The sequence below is a fragment of the Lycorma delicatula genome, chromosome 4, assembly GCF_047948215.1.
Source record: "Lycorma delicatula isolate Av1 chromosome 4, ASM4794821v1, whole genome shotgun sequence".
Classification (NCBI taxonomy): Eukaryota; Metazoa; Arthropoda; class Insecta; order Hemiptera; family Fulgoridae; genus Lycorma; species Lycorma delicatula.
Genome location: NC_134458.1, coordinates 18,307,480 through 18,332,053, shown reverse-complemented (window position 1 = coordinate 18,332,053; position 24,574 = coordinate 18,307,480). Strand labels below are relative to the sequence as shown.

Below are 24,574 nucleotides of genomic sequence, written 5' to 3'. Positions count from 1 at the left end.
TTACTGCTGCATCTACATTGGCAGGACTTTCATCATTTGGATCAGCAAGCATAGAAATTACAGAGATGAGAATTGTTTCAACTGTGTGGACTGGCAACCATCGTTCTGATGCTTTTTCATAACCCCATTTGTCATCTCCTGGCTCATGAAGGATTGATATGCAAACATCACCATTTCTGTCAACTGAGAAAAGTTTTTAAATTTGCTTTATGTTGTCTACAAATTGACATACATAACCTACTTATATCTTAGGAAGAATTAAGCCTGGCTTTACCCAACAGGCTTATTGTGCAGCCACACACACAGTGACAGAAAATAGTTCAAAGTGAACCCTCTCCAAAGATGCAGAATCTATAAGTCCTGGCATCTTCAGCACGGCACTAGTAGAATCAGCCCAACATCCGCATAACAAAAAATGGAGAAGCAGTAACAGATAAGGAAATCAGGTAGACTTAAGAAAGTACAGTCTAACTTCAAATGGAGTCACAGCATGATGTAAACAATCTGTGATCTTAGGAAACTCAATGACCTACTGTCTATAATCTTGGAAGATTTTTATCATCACTAATATACTGTTTCCAAATGGAAGCAGTGATTCCAAAAGTATATTATATTATCATACCATCAATGTATTATTGATTAATGATTTTGCATTTGCCCGTTTAAATATATATGGTGATTCAAAACTATACGGCGGCTATCTCTTGGGAGCTGATTTTATAGGTAAAATTGGGAAAAAAATTATATAAACATCGGCCTGAAAATGCTTTGTGAGCGAGTTATGGCTAGCAAAAGATTTTGCCTAGATTTCAGTTCCCCGGGGAAATGAAGACTTCCTGAAATTCTGGGAAAATAAATTAAGGGGCAAATTTAGTGTTTTTTTTATGGTTTTTGACCTGAAAATATTACAAAAATGGATCCCAGAACTGTACCTCCATTGGTTTTAAAGATATCTAACACAGAAATGTAAAACACAAAAACTGGGGTAAAAAATAACACATTTTTGGGTTCAACGTAAGAAAATTTTGGTAAATGGTTGTTAATTAAGTGTTAAGTTGAATTTTTTTTTTCAATTAGAAATGTAGGAAATTTAATTCTGAAAAGATTCATGTAAATTACATAAGAAAAAATTGAATACAGGATATTGAAATTTAACTTTATTAAAAAACAAAACAGACTGAATTGTGAAAAAAATATTTCAACAGCATGAAATAACTAATTTTATCCATAGACTGAAAACATATTTTAACATAAGATGTAATTTAACTTTGAAAACAATGGAAAAATAACATCAATAATTATTAATTACGTTCAAAGTTGCTCAAAGTGGCCCCCGTTTTGTTCAATATATGATTTCGCTTGACGAATCCATTCTTTTCTAGCACATCTCAGAACATTAGGAGTATTCTTAATAGTTTCTGCAGTTTCTATTATGGGATTCCTTAGTTCCTCTTGTGTGTTAATCCATTTTGAATAAACAATTGACTTCACGCAATCCCACATAAAAAAGCCTGATGAAGTGAGGTTGGGAGATCGTGGTGGCCATTTCCCTGGTCTGTTTTGATCAATCCATTGTCTACTGTATGTATTATTATTCTTTATATTATTAAAAAAATGAGGAGATGCCCCATCGTGCATGAGCTACATCTCTAACCCATTTTCATAAGAAATATCTTCCAACAGGGTAAGCAGGTTTGTTTCCAAAAAGTTTAAGTACACTTTTCTTGTAAGCCTCCTTGGTAAGAAAAATGGACGATCAAATTACCACCTAGAACACCGAACCATACATTAATTGAAAACGTATGCTGGAAATGTCTTGTTGCAGTCTCATGTGGGTTTTCATCTGCCAAAATATGGGTTACAAAAATTTACTATTCCATTTCTTGTGAAGCATGATTCAACAGTTACCAGAATACAATGAAGAAAATTGCAATTTTGTACCCATTTTCTATTTAACCATCAGCAGAATATTTTCCATTTATTATGATCTTGAGGTAATAAATCTTGTACCTGTGTTACATGGAACGAGTGCAACTGTGCCTCATGAAGTGCCCATCATACACTTCATTGTGAAATATTTAAATTCCATGATACCTGTCTGTTGCTTGTAGTTGGCGATAATTGTACAGCATTTATTATTGCTTGTTCATTATTATGGTTTCTTGTGCTTCACTGATGACTAGTTATCTATTTGTTTTGGTTCAAAACTGCCAATTTCTCCAAGTCGTCTCCACAGATTCAAAAGTTTTGCAATCAGGTGCTCTTCAGTGTGGATAAGTATCACAATATTCTTGACCTGCAGCCAAACCATTCTTGTTCACTTTACTTTGTTTACTTTATTATGTCCGTATACTCTTCAAATTAATACATATTTACATTATCTCATATTATATATTAAAGCAAATTTCACTAAATTTTGTAAAGATTGTTTTCTGAATTGTACTCAGAATTTCACAGATACCTTAATACAATACAAAAACCACCATCAAGATTATTCAAACACTTTTCAAAAAGTTAATTGTTGATCAGCTGACATTGCCAACCTATGAAAACAAATTAATTCATTTTGATAAAAAAGTAGTAAATAAATAATCAAATCTTGTTCCAACCTATGAACAAAATTAGTTATTTCATGCTGTTAAATTTTTTTTATACAATTCAGTCAGTTTTGTATAAAGTTTAATTTCAATATCCTGTATTAAGTTTTTTTTTTAAAGAAACTCACATGAATCTTTTAGAAATAAATTCTCTATATTTCTAACTGAAAAAGTACAACTTAATTAACCACTGAACAAAGTTTTCTTACGTTAAACCCAAAAACGTGTTATCTTTAGCCCCAATTTTTATATTTTACATTTCTGTGTCAAGACATCTATAAAACTAATGGAGGTATAGTTGTGGGACCCATTTTTTAAATATTTTCAGGTCAAAAACCATAAGAAACAACTAAATTTGCCCCTTAACTTACCTTCCCAGAATTTCAGGAAGTTTTTATTTCCCCAGGGGAACCAAAATCCAGACAAAATCTTTTTCTAACCATAACTCGCTAATGAAGCATTTTTGAGCCTATGTTTATAAGAACCTTTTTTTCTTAATTTTACCTACAGAATCAGCTCCCGAGAGATTGTCGTATAGTTTTAATCACCCTGTATATTACAGCAATTAATTACATATTCTTCAGAAATTAGAGCGGTTAAAAGAACATTAGCAACTTTTAAAAGGAAGTGATGGTGTTCAACTGCTGAACTATAAACTGTTCAGCCAATCTGCATTACAGGCGACATAAGCTAAAACAACTTGATACAGATGACCCAAAGGCAAATTCTAACAGCCATAACGTGAACAGAACTGAAGGAACTACTTAGTAATATTAACACTTTAATATCAGTTTTACTTTTAAATAAACAAGTTTAGAATAAAATATAGAAAAATAAAATAGTATTCTATAAATAAAAATATTGTGCAGCTTACAATCAAATTAATACATTAAAACATTACTTGATAACTTTTTTTTTCTTTTTTTTTTACTAAAAACAATAAAGTTTTAAATATATTTTATTATACTTCTCTATAGAAATCATATCTCGTTACTGAGTAGCTTATGGTTTTCAAAAACCATAAGCTTATATATTGTAGGTGATTCCATATTGATTATACATCATTAAATAAGTCAAACAACATTTATAATATCTACAACAGGGCATCATCAGGTCAATAATATAGATTTAAAGGTGTGTATACATTAGAATTATAGTACTGCTTATCTTAATCATTACAACTGGTTTTTTTTCAAAGGAAATTACTTTCATCCTACCTCTTCACCGGTAGTGTGAAATGGCATCTTTTTAGGCAGAACAGTCTCTCAATTGGGATATCAGTTTAATCAGACTTCAACGGGAAAGTAATTATAAAAATAGAACATGATAAAAATACATTTATAAGACAATGTTGGTAGTAAACCGTATGTGTAACTCTGGAACCAGTAACGTACTACTTACAATAATAATAAAACATAATATTTAACAAATTTGTAAAATGGATGTTTTAATAAAACACTTAAATTATTCAACATTAGACTCAAAAACTGTTAGTGAATGAACAAGTGACATAATTCAATTCAAATTTAGATTACACATTTAGACAACCCTAAATTGTACACTACCCTATACTTAAAAAAAAAATCTGAAGGGAATTTAAAGCCAGTATTAAATCCCCCCCCCCCCCCAACACCACTTCTAAGGATACCAAATTTATTTATCATTACACACATTTACAATGTAAACAGTGAATTGTCACGTTCACATTAAGCTTTAACAATTAAATCTAGAAGCAAATTATCTTAAGCACAGCTTTTTAACAGTCATATTCTAAAAATAACTAAAATGTTAATATATCACAATAAAGCCACAGTTTAAACAATTTGAAAATTGTCTATTAAATAACAGTTTAATCCATGTAAATGTTTTAAAGTGCTTTTTTTAAAAAAAAACCCCTGAGCACATAATATTTTTATAAAACAATACTATAACTAGACTTCAAGCCATAACACCAAGAGACTCTTGTTATCAATGTAGTCCAATATATTGCACTACAGCCTATTTTAAATATTACACAAATTTTTTAAAGTATTTTCTACAAAATGTTTCCCCCAGCATTTGCTGAACACTAATAAATCCAAAACATACAGTGACAGGAGGTTAGGTATTTAAATAAATTATCTGCAAGAGGCTGAAAATCTCATGCAACAAATAATTTGTATTCTTTTATTATAATTTGACTATCTGCATTACTTCACCAGAATTCTGTTATAGAAGCACCCTGCACATAAGAAGGAATAAATAAAAAACATGCTATGTTATTTTCATGAGCCAAGTGTTAACTTATTTCTGTATAAATACATATAATATTCATAGAAATAAAAGTGAACTAAAGAATTTAGTTAAAAAAGTATAAAGAAATTGTCAGATAATTAAAATGTTGTCAACAACCCAGAAACATAATGTAATATAGACTAGACTCCTAAAAGTACAATACTTTACACTTAATTTATGGAGAATAATAAAAACTGAATACTTGAAGAAACAATTTTGAGAGCAGAATTTATTGCTAAACTTTGTCTAAAACAGATGCTGAAAAATCTACATATGATAAAGATAACAAATTCAAGAATTTAATTTTAATGGCTGTACCAAAAACCATCCGCTGATGAAGTAAAACCACCAATTTTAATAAGACTACTGAAATATTTAAAATAAATGGAATTTCCAGTTAGATGTAGTAAGGATTATTAAGACAAAATCGGAACAGAATAATTAAATAACATTTCCTTACCTTGTCTAGGGAAGTTCAAAGGACCAATTCACCATTAAACTTATGCTAAGTATTGATACACCATTGACCTTAAAAAGTATGTATGTATCAAACAAGTATCAATATAAATACACTACTTAACTTATTATACACCACATATACTCTTTATTTGGTCATGACAAAGAAAATTTGTATTCCTTTGAAATACTTTAAAAATAAAATATTTTTAATTCTGAAATGTAGTTCTGTCTTACATGTGTTCCTAAGGATATTGGAATGACAAAAGTTAAAAAATAATTTGTTATATAAATTATATACAGTTTCTGTTACGATTTAAATTGTTAATATTACACACACATCTCTCTTTCTGTTTCTGTCTCTCTGTGCAAAGTTATACATACTGTTTGGATGCCAGATTTCAGTCACAAATTTCATTCTAGGTGGTCGTAATGGATATTCTTTAGGAAACTGAAGATGTGCTTTGAAAAATCCGCCTTCACTGAAAACAAAAATAAAACCACCAGCCATTCAATTATACAAACCAATGGAGTTTTATTGAGTGGATTAAAATTCACACAATAAGACTCCGTGATAAGCAATGCATGCTTTTTTTTTATAAAAGAATAAATATAATTTTAAATCTAAACACAGTAGAAATAAATACCAGTAAATATATTACAACATTATATATGGAGATCATTACATTTACGTGGTGTTTAAAAAATAAATAATACTCGTTTATTTCTAAAACCATTATATTTTATTAACTTGAAATCAAACTAACTCTCCAAACAATATATACCAGTCAGAATGGTTTCATTGAACTATGAATTTTGGGGAAAAAGTAGATACAAAAGTGTTATTTTTCATACGATTCTACATACAAAACCACAATGGTCTAAAGCAGAACTTTACAATTATTACAGTTCTCTCATATTTGAAATGGAAGATACATTAGATAAAGAGTTCGGCATCAGAAAAGGATATGTAAAAGATAGCTATCTTTAGCTTGTCTGTTCTCTTATGTTGTTGCACAGTAGTTACTCAATATGGTTTCAAATTTAAATGATGAAGAATCTTACTGCAAGAAGTATATTATACCGCTTTTTGTTATGATAACATATAGAAGTATATTATACCGCTTTTTGTTATGATAACATATATAGATTTTTTCAAACTGTGAGAAATTCTTCTTTGAATATCGACTATGAACTAAGGGGTCATAATGGAAGATTGCCTACTTCGTTTTGTGTTTAAAACCAATCCTTTTAAACATCATTTTTTAATCATCAAACCATATGCTACTCTTTTATGGAATATCTGGCATTAGGAAATTTTTCTGTCAACATTTGAAATGGTCCAAAATGTAAACGAGCTTCAACTATATCAACCCTTTCCTCATAAAAAAGGTATTTTAGAAAAATACATTTGCAAAGTACAAAACTATACTGCACTGAAGCATTAACAGTTTACAACTGACAACAGATGAGAGTAGTAACATACACAACCAATTGTAGCAATGTTAAAGATGATACTCAAACAACTTCAAGCTGGCTTAGTTAAATTGCTTGCGTGGGCACGCGCACACACACAAAATCAGTGTTTGTGAATATATAATATCATATACTTAATATTTTCAAATGTCTGCATGATATATACATTTATTTATAAAAGTATAGTTGCTGTAGGAAATGTCTGCAGAGCTGTTTGAAAGCAAGTTCTTTGTCTAAGGGAATGAATAATCTAAGTACTTATGTATAGTAAATTGTGGACATTTGGCAAGTTTTAATCCTAGGTTATTGAGTATGCACATTCAAGTTAAAGTGGCATGTACATTTCAAATTGATGTAACAATTTAGGTTCTAGACAAAATTTATAGTAACTTTTATATAAACAGCATTTCTTCAATTGTTATGATAATCACTTTAATTATAATATGGAGGGTTAAAGGAAAAACTAGCAGGATTTCAAAGAACTCTGTATTGATCTTAAACCTGATGTCTGCACAAGTTGTAATACTGAACTACACCTTACAAAACTCTAATCCCAAAATTCTTAATATTTTCAAATTATGGAATAATGACATAAAATGATTAATATAAACACTCTTTTACATTTAAATAAGATGCTCAAAATTCTGACAGCAGTTGAAGATTGTGAATAATTATATAATAGAGTAAGAATATAAAAGAACAGCAAAATATAATAATGTACGAGGGTTATTTTTTTTTTCAAGCTCCGATCGGTAGTGAAATAAAAACCTGCGCAATAATTGGATGAACCTTGGTGCATATGTGTTGCGCAGCGTCTCTAGTATGGCCTTCAATCATGCTGCGTCACTTCGTTTAGTTATGAACATGCAGCTAGCACGTAAACATGTCTACAACAATAGCATTTACCGCCAAGTATGAAGTGTGTGCAGTAATTCGATTTCTTCAGGCTGAGGGGTGTAATGCAGCTGAAATTCATTGATGAATAAGTAATGTGTATGGTGAAACTTCAATGAGTGACAGCAAAGTGCGACAATGGTGCAGGACGTACAGATGTTCATGATGCAGGCAGTCAGGGAAGGAAGCGAGTGTCAACCAATGATCTCATTGAGCAAGTGGATGAGGCAATTCGAGAAAATCATGACCATCACCGCAGCCTCATGCTGCGTGACTCTTCAACGTCTACTAAGGGCAATTCAGAATAAGCAGAGAGGAATGTTATCATCAGGCATTGTCTTTCTCCATGACAATGCATGGCTGCACGCTGCAACAAAAAAGCTCCTACAGCATTTTCATTGGAAAGTGTTTGATCGCCCATCATACAGCCCAGACTTGGCTCCATCTGATTTTCACCTCTTTGCTCATATGAAATGCTGGGGCTAGGAGGACAACATTTTGGCACAGACATAGAGCTGCAGACCAGCATAGAAACATGGCTGAAAACACAGGCGGCTCTGTTCTATGACAAGGGTATTGGAAAGTTGGTACCACACTATGACAAATGTCTAAATCGGAGTGGCGACTATGTAGAGAAATAGCGTAACTACGTAAGTACTTGTTGCAAATAAAAACTTTTTATTTTCACTGTGGTTTTAATTTCGTGACCGATCGGACCTTGAAAAAAAATAACCCTTGTATTTAATAAAAGGGATAAGATATGTGGTGTTAATACACACAAACTTTCTTGTTCAGCAAGAGTATTTCTGTAAGCAATACAAAACAGAGCTCAAAACCATCTTATATGAAAAATAACCATTACTTCAGCACAGAATAATATTCAATGTAAGAATGTAAAAAAAATCTGATGCAAATGACACATACTATACAATTACTGAGTATTTTTAAAATGGTAGCAGAACAATGATTAATGAAAATAAATTCCCAGCTTCCCATTAAATTCCCAGTCAAACAACAGAGGTATTTGAAATTCTATTTTTTTTTTGTTGCTTTTACAACCTCATAGTTCAAATTGAACTTTAGTTCAATTTCTGGGCCAGTCCATTTTGTAATCGGTTCTTCTTATTTCCGAATCGTGTGAATTGTTTTGTTCTTGCTTCTTTTCTTTTTGCCCACATCCTTTTGAGGTGTTGTGATCTTTGGCACCTTTTTTCTTTTTCCTGTTTAGCCTGCGGTAACTACCGTTTAGATAATACTTCAGAGGATGAATGAGGATGGTATGAGTGTAAATGAAGTGTAGTCTTGTACATTCCCAGTTCGACCAATCCTGAGATGTGTGGTTAATTGAAACCCAACCACCAAAGAACACCAGTATCCACGATCTAGCATTCAAATCCATGTAAAAATAACTGGCTTTACTAGGACTTGAACGCTGGAACTCTCGGCTTCCAAATCAGCTGATTTGGGAAGACGCGTTCACCACTAGATCAACCCGGTGGGTTTGATCTTTCGCACCTGTCCTCGACTGAATACACCCTGTTGGATTGCTTTTTGATTTTAGGTTAAAATGTTATCATATTAGTTTTAATTAGTTTGTCATATTTTCCAGACTTTGTGATTAGATCTTCTTTGGAAATTCTCAACTCTTCCATATCTTTTTGGACTTCCTTTGTCCATTTCGGTTTTGTAGTTCTTTCCCAGTATAAGTTAATTATTTGATTTGCTAGTCTGGTGTTTCCTGCTCTAAGTAGATGCCCCAAGAATGAAATTCTTTTTTCCTGAAGAAATTTGTAAGTGGGGTTATTATTTTATACACTTCTTCATTTGGGATTATCCTCCACTGTCCTTCTACTATGTTTTTCTTGTTTAAGCATTTTCTGACTATCTTCCTTACTATCTTTTCGATCCTTTCTACTTCTCCAATTTTGTATGGTCCAAAGAGTCTCACTGATGTATTGTATTTCTGGAAGAATTACTGTTTGGTAATGTCTGATTTTAGTTTTTGTCGATAGGTATTTTTTATTGTATATATTTTGGTTAGTTATCAATGATTTTTAAGTTTCTCAGTTCTTTCTTGCCAGTTTATTTTCTCATTGATGTTATGTGTTATGGTATCTCCTTGGTATTTAAATTTTCCCACTAGTTCCACTTTGTTTCTATTTACGTTTACATGATTAATGCATATAAATTCTAATTTATTTAAATCTAAAATTTTTTTTTAAATAGAGCAACAGTATTTAAGAAAAAACTACAAAAGTACTACATAAAAAAAATTTACGACTGCCAATAATGCAACCAAGATTGTAAGAAAAAATATGAAAGGTAATTATTATAGTAATTTCAACTAGCTTTTTAAAATTCCAAAGAAGAAACCATGATGATGATTTCTATGTTGAAAGGTTCAAGAAAGAAAATGGATAAGGTTATAATATGAAAAATCCTGATTTGAATTAACCTATAGCCACTGTAGGAAAATCTAGACTAGGGGTGCTCAAAAAAGAATATTTAAGTTTTAATACCTCTAGGATATGGTATACAGTATTGATTTAAGGTTAGAATCAAAGAGAAAAAAGGACAATTTTAGTTGTGAGCATGATCATCGACTGATTCCTTATCTTTCCACTTGACAGCATCATCAGCAAAGATCTAGACTCATGAACAGAAAGCCTTTTGTGTTTTAATTTTGCTAAATGTGAATCTCCAACTGACAATAACATTTGTTGATGTTATCACTTCGAAAGAATGAGGAGTCTGCGTAAAGGGAAGAGTAAAAAGATGACTGAAGAAACTGCTGAACATGTCATAGTCTTTCCTGTGTAGTGTTAAATATTTGTAACAGCAGCTGTGAACTAACAATGGCAGTGTGGAATGTTTTAAGAAAATGTTTACGCATGTGTCCATATCATTGTTTACAGCCATTACAGGCTTTGAAGCCTACAAACTACATATTGACTTTGCAATTGAAATGTTGCAACATGAAGATAAGTTTTTTGATCATATCGTGTTTAGTGATGAATCAATATTTCATCTTAGTGGAAAAGTTAACACAACATCTGTATCTGGGAGTCAGAAATTTCCCATGAATTTTTACAATGTGAAAGGAATTCTCTAAAATTAAATATCTTCTCTGTGATATCCTAATGGCAAGTTTACAGGCTGTTCTATTTCACTGAAGCAAACATAAAAGAAATTGCTTATGTGGATTCAGGGGACCAGAAGATGTTCAGACCCCTGAAATTTCCCCCAAACAATTTTTTAGTGCAAAAATTTCCCCAAAACTAAGGTGAGGATTTATTACGTTTTACCAACCAATTTATTGTATGTGGAGTTACAAAAAGAGAAGTAGTAAAAATACGTGGGTTGCAGACACTTAATTTATTCAAAAAATTATCTTATGAACAAGAAATATATTAATAATTAATTAATATTAACTCAACAAACACAGTAGTCTAATATTGGCTGTACTGTGATGGCTTCAAGGGAAGATGACCACTGAAGAAGACACTAAAATAAAATATATGTGTTAGGCTTAATCTATGAGAAATGTTAAAAAAAGATTACTTACTTATTAAGATAATTATTAGAAAACAAAACAGCACCTGAAAGGTAAACAGTCATAAATCCAATGGAGTTACCATCATTTACCTCTCAGGTGCTGAAATTTGTCCCGTTTTATTTTTAGAACATAAATAAATATTGTAGGGCTAATAAAAAATCTGCCAATTCAATGTCTGTAGGATAGTTTAACATTAAAGGTACAGTAATGAAAAACTGTTTTAATATTATGATAAAATTAATAATACTTCATAAAGACAATTACCAACAATGAGTGCAGTGATGATTATAAGTTCAAGCCATTAAGAAGAAAAGGCAGCCTTCCTTTATCTTTGTGGAGACTGTCAATGACTTTTGGTGTTTTGAATATTTTATACAATTGCTTGAGGAAAATCTCGTAAAATGAATTTTCCACCACTGAAGTGTTTTACAAAGATCTCTTTAAAAGGTATGATGCGTGACGGAAGGGAGGACCATTCATAAAATGAATACTGCTAAATTTTACATTTTGGTTGTGCAGATGGTTGCTAATGACTCATCCAACAGATTCACATATAGCCTCACTACAAATTTTTAAGCAGTTTTCAAGGAGGAAAATTGTTTCTGAGATTTCAGCATTAACTTCAGTGTTGGTAAATAGCTCTTTAATCACTCTGTTGTCTTGCTCAATTAATGAAGGCTTTTTGGCCTCATTTGAAGCAAGTATTTTTTTGAAAAAATATTAAGTTGCAAGATTGCTCTTCTTCATTTTTAGCTGTAAAAAAAGAACTTCAACATCAAAGTTGCACCCTCAATTTTTATTGATCCAATCTGTTAAAATTGCTAAAGATTCAATTGTATTTGCATCTGTTTCTTCTGCTATTCTTAGGAACTTGCTACTAAAGCATTGTCTCATATTTTCTATACAGGAGGCTCACTAATTTTCATTGCAAGTTGATTTGACAATGATACACAAAGGTTTTCTTTTTTTTTTAGAACTTATGAAAGTTTTTACATTTTAATAAATTTTTTCTTCATCTTGAAATTGTTTCTGAGTTTTTGAACGGTTTGATCTCTCTAGATCTTCATCAGGTAATAAACATTCTTGGTAAAGATTGTTATTTAAGCTTTCAAGTTCCTTAAAAACAGATGAAAAATTCTCCTCACTTAATTTTGCACTTTTCATTTCAATTTCCATTTTCTTCAGTGTGTTTTTCACTGAAGTGTAATAATCAAAATTGTCCAGGTATATATGTTTACATTTTGTGTGGTGCAACTAAATTTAGTCACTAATTTAAAAATATCAATTGTCCCAAGTAGCTGCTAAATGAATTCAGGTTACAGAATTGTATTAGCTCTACTGAATACGTGTTCGGTGTTTTTTGCTTCAGCTTCAGTGTTTTTGCCTTTTTGGATGCATTTAATTTACTTTTTTTGGAAAGCAATGTAAAATAATTTGAAATCTCTTTGAAATGTTCTGTAAACTCTCAATTCATTCTGAACAAAACAGGTTTTTTGGAATGATTTAGGGTTTAAAAACTCACTTGTAGTTCATCTGCTAATTTAACTAATTCCTCATAGCCAATTCCCCAAATGTAATTTTTCATTATATTTCCTACTGTTTGAACTTGACTGTTAAACCAAGAAAATGTGTTGTCTCTGCGATCATCATTTAAAACACAATCTAATCTATGTGCTAAGTCCTACAAAGAAAACAAATGTCATAATCGACCCCTTCACAAAGCAGGGGCAGTTTTTTATCTACACCTAGATCAAAATAATATCCAACAAAAGCCATGTCATTTAACTGAACTTTTATTTAAATATTAAAATTCTTGATAGCACATTCGAGTTTCTGAACAAGAACATCACCCTTGTGTGAAGTTCCACATCGTGATATATCAATAATACAAGTCTGAACACAATCTACTAATGTGGTCAGACATGTAATCTGATATGTATGAAGTTTGGTTATTTTATCAGCAGTGACAAACACTAAAGGCAAATAGTTTGTTACACGATTTTTAGTACCCCAAAAATCCAAAATTTTTGCTTTCACAGTAAAAAATATGTTTTTTTCTGAAGTCTCTATAGTTTTTTAAAGGTGATTAAACTCATCAATATCAGCATCATTTAACACATTTAGACTTAATAATCTTTCAAAATATTTCTCAACCTTACTTTCTTTAATGACATTATAAACTACTGCTCTAGCAACCCTCAGACCCACCTTTACATGTTCTGCACATTATTAGCTGATAAATATTTTTCTTAACTCCACTCCTCTCAAGGCCCGATCCACAATCCTGTATAACATGGCCTTGAGGGTACCAGTTGCTTCTACTCCCCTGGGAGGCCATGCCAGACCCGGCTATGCTGTTCCTGACAGCACCCCCCAGTGACTGCGTCGCTGTCTTTTAATAAGCACCTGCCTCTAATCCAGGGTCCCCTACCAGGTCTCGGTCTTTCTTTTCCCCACCTAAGGAACTCAGGAGTCCCCGTTCAATCATTGAAGGTGGGATGCTAAAGCATCCCACCCGTCCTGAATGGGGCTGTCCCCCCTGCCATAACACTAACACCCCTCACCCATGTTCCACTTATCCAGGGTCTTCTTTTGGATGATGTTCCCTATTACTTTACTGACTAGTTCTGCTCACCATGAAGCATTACCTCCACTATATTATTTGCGATAACCTCACCCAACCACGTCCTTATCATCATCATCCTGTCTTCCTCCCACCTTGGGCACTGGAAAAAGGTTCTGCATTGTCCTGCTCTCCATAATACTGGCAGCTTTCAGACGACCATCTCCTCCTGCCGCATAGGTAGCTATTAAAGCTACCATGTCCCAATAAAAATTGGGTTAACTCAAACGTGAGTTCCCCATGTTCATGTCTGAGCCAAGGCCTGATATCTGGTATTAACTTTTTCGGCCAGAGACCCACCTCTGATCTAGTCCATCTCTCCTGCCAGCGCTCTGTCATCTCCTTCCTAGCCATGCTCTTTGTCATCCCTTCTCTTCTTCGCACCTGTTCTTCTGCCAAGAGCTCCACAGGGGGAAACGAGGCAATCACCAGAACTGCCTCTATAGAGACCGTTCATTAAACCCTAGCAATGCCGATTGCCAGTTGGTGCTGCAGCCCCGCAAACCTCCAAACAGCCACTTTTGCACACAACACCCTCTTCCACACTGGCATGGCATACAAGGCAACAGACTGAGCCACTGCCACCAGCATCCTCCTCTTTGATGAGCTCAGCCCACCAACTTTTCTCATGAGCCTTGAGACAGCCAACACTATTCTACCTGCCTTATCGACTGCCTCCCTGACATGAACTTGAAAGGCTCTCCGGCTGTCAAGCCAAACCCTCAGGTATTTGGCTCTACTGACCGGCTCAATAACGTCCCTCCTTACCTCTAGCCTGACAGAGGAGAGTTGCATTCTCTCGGCCACCACTAGCAGTTTAATTTTCTCTACAGCGAGGTTAAGGCCGTGGTCCGCCAACCATCTACCAAACAATAGAATGGCCCGTTCACCTTTCCTGATTATCTCCTCTACTGTTCTGACAATTAATACCATAGAGATGTCATCGGCAAAACCAGTAACCGAAACACCCTCAGGATACCACAATCTGAGGACGCCATCATATGCTAGGTTCCACAGGATTGGTCCAATTACCGAACCCTGCAGGACACTGTGCTCCATACTGGTTGTAACTTCCTTACCCTCTGCATGACCAAGTATCCTCCTGCCAATAAGATAGTCCCGGAGGACTCACACAAGATACGGGCTGATATCTCTCAGAATCAATTCATCCATGATGCACCTGATCAGGTTGAATGCATTCTTGACATCCAACATCACCGCCGCCGGGATGCACTTCGTCCTCCAAGAACCCACTGCGGCCTCTTCAACAATCCTCATCACCCTAGATATAGCATCCTCCGTTGACTGACCTCTCCTGAATCCATATTAAGGCCCCCCTTCTGTTCTAGTTCAACTCGGAGATGTTCCGCCAACAGCCTCTCAAAGAGTTTGCTTAGGCAACTCAACAGGCAAAGAGGTCAGTATCCGACTGGCCCTCCTACCTCTCCTCAGTAGAACCATCCTGGCCTCCTTCCAGTCTGGTGACAAACTACCATCCAGGAGTATTGGGTTGAAGGCCACCAGCACTTGGTCCTCAGCAACTTCCACCACCGTTGCAGCCACAACCTCGTTAGTAACCCAGTCAAGACCAGGACTCTTTTTAGCTTTCAGAATCACCTCCCTGCCGCCGCCTGTCACAGCTCGCCCATTGTGAATACAAGGATTTCCACTGCAGCTACCTCTCTATAGATGGGTCGCTCACCATCAGGAAACAAAACATCAACTTGGTTCCTAAGAACCTCCTCTGCAATAATGGGTAACGCCCTACCAAGTCTACCAGTTACAATTTTGAAGGTGTCACCCCATATGTCATCCACAAATCTGTCCATGAGCTCTCTCCACTTCCTCTTCTTACTGTCTAGTATTTTACTCCTCTAAGTGCTCCTTTTTTCGATCAGCTCCTTTCTACATGAGGATGTCCTCACGATACCCCCTCCTCATGGCCTGCTGTAGCTGTCTCCTGGCCCTAATACACCTTCTTGCCTATGCCACCCAGGCAGTCCATCAATATACATTCTTTCTTTGCGGACTTCTATGGTCCAGCGACTCTTCTGTTGCCTTTGATACCAACTTCGTCAGGTAGCTGGGGGAAATAATTTCCAGATGACCAAGCTGCTCTTTCACCAACTTCTTAAGCCCAGTTAGGCCCTCTTTCAAACATAATCTCCTGTTGTCAGCCACTACGCTACAAGACCTACCGTCCTCAATCTCAAACCAAACAAAGAAATGGTCGCTCAACAACTCCTCTTCAGTGAACACCTCCCACCTCCACAAACCCTCCTCTGATAACCTCGACCAGACAAACATGACATCCACAAACGAGCATCCATTTACCCTCACCAGGGTAGGCGCTGTCCCATTATTGAGCACCACCCAACCCAACTTGGCTATGTATTCTCCAGAATCTGCAGTCTATGGTCTGTGACGTCCTCCCAAAGTCACGTTCTTTGCATTAAGATCTCCACCCACGACCACGCCCTTTCGAAGAGGGTGAATCACATCAACCAGATCCTCCAAGCATTGTTCATAATCATCCAGACCAGAGTTCGGCGAAATATAAACAGAAGAGACAATGTCTGGAAGCTCAACCTATATGAATCAATTTCTCTCACCGGTGGTTAGGATCGGCACACCGCTCCCATAAACCACCGCACTCCTTTGCCCATCCACTGTCCAGCCGCCTTCCTCCACCTTCCTCAAATTAGGCTCAGACATTACCAGAAGGTCTGCTCCCTTCCACCTTCCCATTTCCAGGAGAACATCATGTGATGTCATGCTCCTATTCATGTTTAACTGCAGAACTCTAGGCATTTCTCTTACCACAAAGGGCGCTACCAATCCAATGCCCAGTTCCACCACACCTCAAGCATTTTGCCATGACCTTGCACCCTTTGGCCTGGTGCTCTTCCTCACCACAGTTATGACATAAGGCTGACCTGTCAGGGCCACTGTATCTGGCCGCCATGTGTCCCACCTCAAAGCACCTGTAGCATCGTGGCTGCTCTTCCGTACTCAGGAACACCCTGCAGTGGATCCATCCCACGTGAATTCTTCTCCTGGCCACTAACGCCGTCTCCGACACTGCTGACATCACAACTGTGGCTCTCTTCATGCCACCAAAGGCCAAGCATAAGGAGGTCACCCTCATATCCTCCATTTTTCCATTGTCACCAATGGCCTCACTGATGGAGTTCAGAAGCTCCACTTGTCACTTCGTCCTCAAGATCCTTAACGATAATGAGGCCTCCCCTATGGGACTCACTTGTGATACTCACACTCTAGTTTACTCGACATCTTCTTCTGAACCTCTACAGCTTCTTCTTTGTTGGCCCTCACTTTCATATGCAAGGATTCCCCACCACCTCTCAAGATGAACAGTATGTTCCCAATCTCTTCCTTGGTCACACCATTTTTGGCTTTTTTGAGGAGGTTCGCATACATAGCCCCCTCCACCTTAATCACAAGTGTACTGGTGGGCTCCATCGGCTGCTGCGGCCATCTATTCGTCCAGATACACAACCCTATTACCACCATTCTTTCTAACATGGTACTCTAGCATTTTCTTAAGAAGTATGCCTACCTTGTTCGCCACTGAGCCATATCTAACCTCAGCATTAATCTCCTACATTTTCTTTACAGCTCTGCAGTAAGTCCTCTGCAACTGCTCTCTCCCCAGTCCTAGTGTCCACTACCACCGTGTATATCCTGCCCTGGATATCTTCTTTAATGGCATTTTGTTAAAGTGGATTTACATTAAATACGATTACAATTTTTGGTACCATCAATTTTTTTTTTTTCATTTTCAACACAAAATAATACATTGTATAAATGATAAATAAAAGTGTAATTTGACCGAAATAAAAAGTTGAAGTTGTAATGAAATTGAAGTAAAAACTCTAACTTGGCCAAAAGTTGAAGACTGGGCAAACAGTTTTTAATTCAATATAGTTATGAGAGTCAGGAATCAGGTGGACTTTTTCAAGTTAAAATGATGTATTTTTTTAAAAAGAATGGCAAATAAATGGCTCAAGCAAAAATTATACATTTTTCCATACACATTTTGGTAGAAAATGAGTATGGAAACAAATTACCATGTGAAATTACCAAATGTGAACAAATTACCATGAGTTAATTTATCACTTACTGTTAAGACTTTTTTTTTTTTTTTTTTTTATTATTATTAAGGAAACTCAAATAAATATACAAACACAAAAAACCCTTTATGTCTACCTGATATATCAGGGTTCGGAGGGGCTCATGAATGTCCCAGTCTATAACTTTTTATACTGCCTTATATATTGTTAGAAGTGAACACACTTCTAGATTAAACATTTCAATGATTATGTATTGTCAATTTCAAACTGACATACTGAATTCATTCACACTGAATTTTTCATGTTCACTGTTTATCTCTGTTTATTATTTGGCAAAGTCTAGTTTGTAATTACAAATTACGCTGTTATATTTTTTTTTTAATTTCATTGGAAATGGTTATCTTAGTTTAAAAAAGATTTGTAGAAATGTACGGTTTAATTTCTTATTTCATGGGTTATACTTGGTTCAAATTTTACACAAAGTGTTCCTTTCAAATGACCTCAAGAACTGCCATTTCATGGCTGTTTCTTGTATTTTTCAAAGAAATTTTAATTTTTTGTTGTGCTTTAATGCAACCAAAACTAACAGAATCATGTATTAATTAGGTTATTTGAAGGTCAGAAAAACTTTTTACAAGATAGAGTAACTCTCCACATTTTGTAAATCAATATATTTAAAAGTGTAAGAAGCTTTTATACAACAATTTCTTACTCCTTATAACAGGCCCCAAATGTAAAGTGAAATGGCAGTTTCAATACCATTGTTCTTTCAGTTCAAAAAATGTAAGATAACTTTCAACTAAATTTTGTTGAGGCTTTGAAATGAAATATTAAAAACTTAGAAATATCTTATCTAAACTCAATCTCATTCAACAGTAAGGACCAAGGGTGAACATGATCAATAGTAGGACTACTACTTAAGACCCACCGGGTTGGTCTAGTGGTGAACGCGTCTTCCCAAATCAGCTGATTTGGAAGTCGAGAGTTCCAGCGTTCAAGTCCTAGTAAAGCCAGCTATTTTTACACGGACTTGAATACTAGATCGTGGATACCGGTGTTCTTTGGTGGTTGGGTTTCAATTAACCACACATCTCAGGTATGGTCGAACTGAGAATGTACAAGACTACACTTCATTTACACTCATACATATCATCCTCATTCATCCTCTGAAGTATTATCTAAACGGTAGTTACCGGAGGCTAAACAGAAAAGAAAGAAAGAAAGAAAGGACTAGTACTTATGAAACATTATCTAATGCTATTTTCTATTAAGTTTTAAAAACGTTACATTTTAAAATGTGTTAACATATTATTTTGTTCTTTTATCAGCTATAAAACTAGTAATTGCATGTTCTAAAAAAAAGTAAAAAATCTCATTTTCTACAATTTTATTTAAAAAATTAATTAACTGCCAAGTTCTTGTCACTTAAATGCAGAAAAAAAACAATTTTAAATTAAAGTATAATATAAATTTTCCATCACTTTTTTCCTTTTTTTTTTACACATTAAAACAGCTTCCATTAAGGTAATCATATCTTAATTAACTAATCTCTATTGACTTCAATTGTGTAAGTTCACAATTCTTTGCTTAAAATTACTTTTACTAGACAAGTATATCTGATAAAACACTATATTAGAAAATAGACCAGCCAATTGGAATAATAATGGTGCATTTTTCATCTGCTGGTCTGAGGTTCAATTTCCCAGCAAAGGTCAGGCATCTTTTCATCCATCTCATCTTCCTTCATTAAAATATACATGAACCACATCTGAGGTAATTATAATTTTTATCCTCTATACCCCCTCACAGTGATTCCTTACCACCCAGGAGCGAGACAGCAGGACCAGATGGGGAGATAGCAAACAACAGATCATTTAAAGTCTTAATATGCTGTTGAATCAAGTACTATTAGGTTATCCAAAATTGACGTTTATGGAAGAAATGAAAAACAAGTTTGTTTTACAAACGATTCAAAAAACAACAAGCATATATATATATATATATATATATATATATATATATTTACATATGCTTTTTCAAGCATATATATATATATATATATATAAAATTTTAGGTACAATGATATGTTATTACACAAAACTAATAAATAAAACAAAATATTTTAGGCCAGAACCCAGTTACCATGTATTACGAGTTTCATTACTGCTCACAATTTAGGCCTTTTCTTAAGCTTACTAATGGCTCTGTAAAAGAAAATTAGCTAGAAAAATAGAAGTTAACTGGCTTTTGATTTACAAGATTATTTATTGAAGTCAAAAATGTAATCTTTCAGCAGTAATTAAGCAAACACAACCAAATTTTTATATCTGAGTCACTTTGAAATATAATATGACTATAACAATCTGTTATTTTTAAACTCCATATTAATGAAAAATTTAACATTCAAGATAAATTATTAATTCTCTATGCAATTGATTTTCATGCAAAATAACACCATTCTATCTGAAAATTGATTATTTTCTCAAACTATATTTGAATCTAACATTAGGCAAAAAATAAAAAAATTAATACATAAAGTTTAATAATATTAAATCTTGATTCAAAATGTAAAATATGAGAACTGTAAAACTATTTAGGTTTATATCAATCACAAAATTTATAACTGATACAATATTTTTAAAAATTATCACACCAAAACAACCAGAAATTAACATTTTACGTAAAATTCAACATACTATAATGTATCTGGAGGTCCAATAATGAGTACTTCCCATCTGTATATGTCATTATCATCAACTAAACCAGCTGAGAACCCTTCTACGGGGTTCTTATTCAATTCTGAAAAAAATATTAATAAAAATTAGTATTTTATCATGACTGTAAAAGTTCTGTTCAAGAAGTAACTGACCTTAGAACTAAAATCTCTTAATTTTTTTCTAACACTATCTATCTACTTCAAAAGTATGAACTTTGACTCGCATATGTAACTCCATGCTTTTTCTGTCAAAATATTTGTTTTGTTTGACAACAATTAAATGTTGTGTTGTAGTACAGAACTTTAAAGCACTATACTAAGGAACAGCTAACCAATGAGAAAGTCAGCAAAGGCTGATTGGACTGGACTTCATGTATAAATGTTTTAACATATATAATGGCTACTGTCAGCTTGGTCCCTGCATTAACATGCTTATTTATTACTCTACACTTATAAATCCATTCTCATGACCGAGATTAGCAAGCTGTGTTTTCTATAAACACTTACCTTCATGTGAATAATAAAAATTGTAAACAATTACTATAAAATTATATAGCTTAAACAGTAATATGAGCATGTACAGTCATAACAACCTCTTCTGCTGGCAGCATAGGCTATCTGGTTTGGAACAGTAATTATTTTTACAAATTCATTAAGCTATTTTTAATTTTATATTACCATGCAATCTAATTCTGGACTGTTTTTTCTAAATATATAATGATCACAAAGATTTAAGAGTGTTAGCTATAAGAGACGTTTGAAGTTTAATTTTATTACACATTCCTTGCAATAAGTATTACATATTGTTCAGAGTAAAAAATCTTTCTCATCAACTTGTTATAAGTCAAGACCTTGTTTTAAAGAGAACACTCATAGTTAATTAAGAATAAATAAGAGGAAAGTTTCTGACTATATTAGAAATTAACATTTTTTTTAAAATTATTAAACTCTATGACAGATTAATAGTAGAAAAAAGATTAAAGATAAACAAACCAACATACATGGCAGTTATAAACTCAGAAAAGACATTTGATAACGTAGACTAGAAAATGTTCAGCATTTAAAAAGTAGAAGAACAATTGTTAACATTTACAGGAACCAAGCTGCAACAGTAATAATTAAAGAACATAAGAAAGAAGCCGTAATAAAAAAGGGAGTCGGACAAGGATGTTCTCTATCCCCATTATTATTTAATCTTTACATAGAACTAGCAGTTCTATGTAAACAACAATTTAGATCCAAAGTAACAGTGGAAGGTGAAAAGATTTACTGAAGATATAGTAATTCTAGCTGAGAGTAAAAAAATATGTAGAAGAAACAATGAATGGATCCTATGCAAAAACTACCACAAGAAAATAAAGAACAAAACGAAAGCAATGAAATGTAGTAGAAATAATGTAGATGGACCACTGAATACAAAAATAGGAAGAGAAAAGACTATGGAGGTAGAAGAATCCTGTTATTTGGGAAGTAGAATTACTGAAGATGGACAAAACAGGGGCGATATAAAATGCTGAATAGCACAGGCGAAATGAGCTTTTAGTCAGAAATATAATTTTCTTCCATCAAAAATTAATTTAAACATCAGGAAAACTTATTGAAAATATATGTTTGGAGCATAGCTTAACATGGAAGTTAAACTTGGGATGATCAGAGTACCTGAGAAGATTATAAGCTTTAGAAATGTGGTGCTATAGGAGAATGTTAAAAATCAGATGGGTGGATAGTGACAAATGGAGAGGTGTTGTGGCAAACTGATGAAGAAAGAAAAATTTGGAGAAATATAGTTAAAAGAAGAGACTGACTTATAGGCCACATATTAAGACATCCTGGAATAGTCTCTTTGATATTAGAGGGACAGGTAGATGGGGAAAAATGTGCAGGCAGGCAACGTTTGGAATATGCAAAACAAATTGTTACGGATGTAGGGTGTACATCAAAATGAAATAACTGGCACTTGATAGGAAATCTTTGAGAGCTGCATCAGACCAGTAAAATGACTGAAGACAAAAAAAAAGCTGTTATGTACTGTACAAACTACACATTTTTATATACTGGTAGAGACAAGTTTGAATGTCATAAAACTGTTAGTTTTATACAAAAACCTGAAATAAAAGAATCAATTATCTGAATTAGAGATATTTATTACACTGCTAGAGTTAGTGTCCTATGACTATTTGTATATAGAGCACTAATGCTAACACATAAGCTTATTTCATGTTGTGAAATAATAACAGTTTTTAAATATTGCATAAACAAAACAACTGCCACTTTTTAATGATGAAAGTTTATTCTGTCAAAAATATACAAACTGACAAGGGTACATACACACATTCTACAACAATGAAAGTGTTTCTGACTGTTATTTGGTTTCACAAAATTTTGACAATTAAGTTGACTGTAAATTAAAGTACATCATTAATCCAGTTTTTTCAATTATTTTGGAAATACTTGTAATCTTATTTAAATAATATTAGGCCAGCAAAAATTAAATACAGTTTAAAAACTTGTAAGAAAGGTTAAGCAGATGATTTAAATAAAATACATGACTTTTTAAAAAAATAATTTTCACATAGTAGATGAAATTCTGGTATTGGACACTAACTGAACATCTAGTAAGAATGAAATTTTATTATGATGAGATTAAACACTACAATGAACTCAGTTCAGCATAAATTTATTAATCGAATAAAGTTCCTAGTTTTACACTGTTAATTATATAAACAAAGAATTAATAATATAATTATGAAGCCACATTTTAAATGTTAAGTTACATTGACAGACTTGCTTCAATAGTGGCATCCAACTTTCCATGCTAGTAAGTAAAAAATTACTATTAAGAAAACAATACAGCATCAACATGGGTCATGAATTTTTTACTTCAAGCAATAACATTAAATTTCATCAGGATAAGCAAAGGTAAATATTATAATTTTTTATCATACTACACCAAAGATGAATCCGATAATTCAGTCACTAAACAGAATAAAATCAACTTGTTTAAAGAAAAAAAAAAAGAAAATCATTGTCTATTAGCAAAAATAAATTGAAACCACTAGTAAAAGTGAATAATCTATAAGCACAAAAGATTAAACAAATTTCAACATCTACAAAAGTAATCATAGTATTCCATAACAGGAGCCAACATTACTTAAATCAAAGTTCAGGGAAACCTTTAATTTCATAGAGTAGAACTTAATTTAAGGTTGGGTAACCTTCTGGATAATAACTCACAGATATTGCAAAAAAACCAATGTTACAATTAACTGTAAATACGACGTTTGTAGCGCATCATTTACGGAGATTTCAGATAATTTCTAAACACAACCATCCCTAAAGTACCACGATTCTCATGCTAGCCTTCAACCTGGTGTCTAGCATGATCGACCATGACTGCAGAAAAATGAAATTTCAAAGCCGAGTTTCTACTCTTATGTAAGTAAATAATTAATAAAAAATAGATTACCACAATACCTGCTAGTTGTTTACGTAGTAAGAGAGCGGACTGTGGCTCTGACATTAATGAGAAAATTCTAGTATCTAACAGTTAAACGGCGTAACAGAAAAATGGCCGGATCGACGGAAGCTAAAGTCCGCTATTCAACGGCGTGCGCAAATGAGATTATTTACATCCTAGGTAGGCTATGCGCGTTTTTGGATCACTAATCATAGGTATGGAATTAAAATTTTCAATAAAAAAATCTGCAACTTAATGAAAAAGATTATTTAGATGTATAATTCTATAGGAAAATAAAATATCTTTAGTCCATAGTCAATCATTTATTCACAAATTAAATTTTTATATATAAATTAATAAGCTTTTCCGGATAAATGAAACGCCCAATTTAATTAAAATTCAGATTAAATAAAATAATTTAATACTACGCT

The 24,574-nt window shown here is 33.6% G+C and overlaps 1 protein-coding gene across 4 annotated transcripts in view; it reads right to left on the bottom strand.

Annotated features, from left to right (window-relative positions):
* The window catches only part of LOC142323153 (ubiquitin-conjugating enzyme E2 G1-like), a 55,916-nt gene extending 31,621 nt beyond the window's left edge, over positions 1 to 24,295 (bottom strand). For 3 of the 4 annotated variants that reach the window (XM_075362426.1, XM_075362427.1, XM_075362424.1), the window contains exons 1-4: positions 24,161 to 24,295; positions 20,667 to 20,769; positions 5,712 to 5,809; positions 5 to 183 (exon numbers count right to left, since the gene is read on the bottom strand). In XM_075362426.1, the coding sequence (XP_075218541.1) occupies positions 5 to 183; positions 5,712 to 5,809; positions 20,667 to 20,769; positions 24,161 to 24,206 (426 nt within the window). In that variant the 5' untranslated portion in view covers positions 24,207 to 24,295. Of the gene's footprint in view, positions 1 to 4; positions 184 to 5,711; positions 5,810 to 20,666; positions 20,770 to 24,160 lie in introns of those variants that run through there. The other variant, XM_075362428.1, reaches the window with a different exon arrangement.
* Between the last annotated feature and the right edge of the window lie 279 nt (positions 24,296 to 24,574).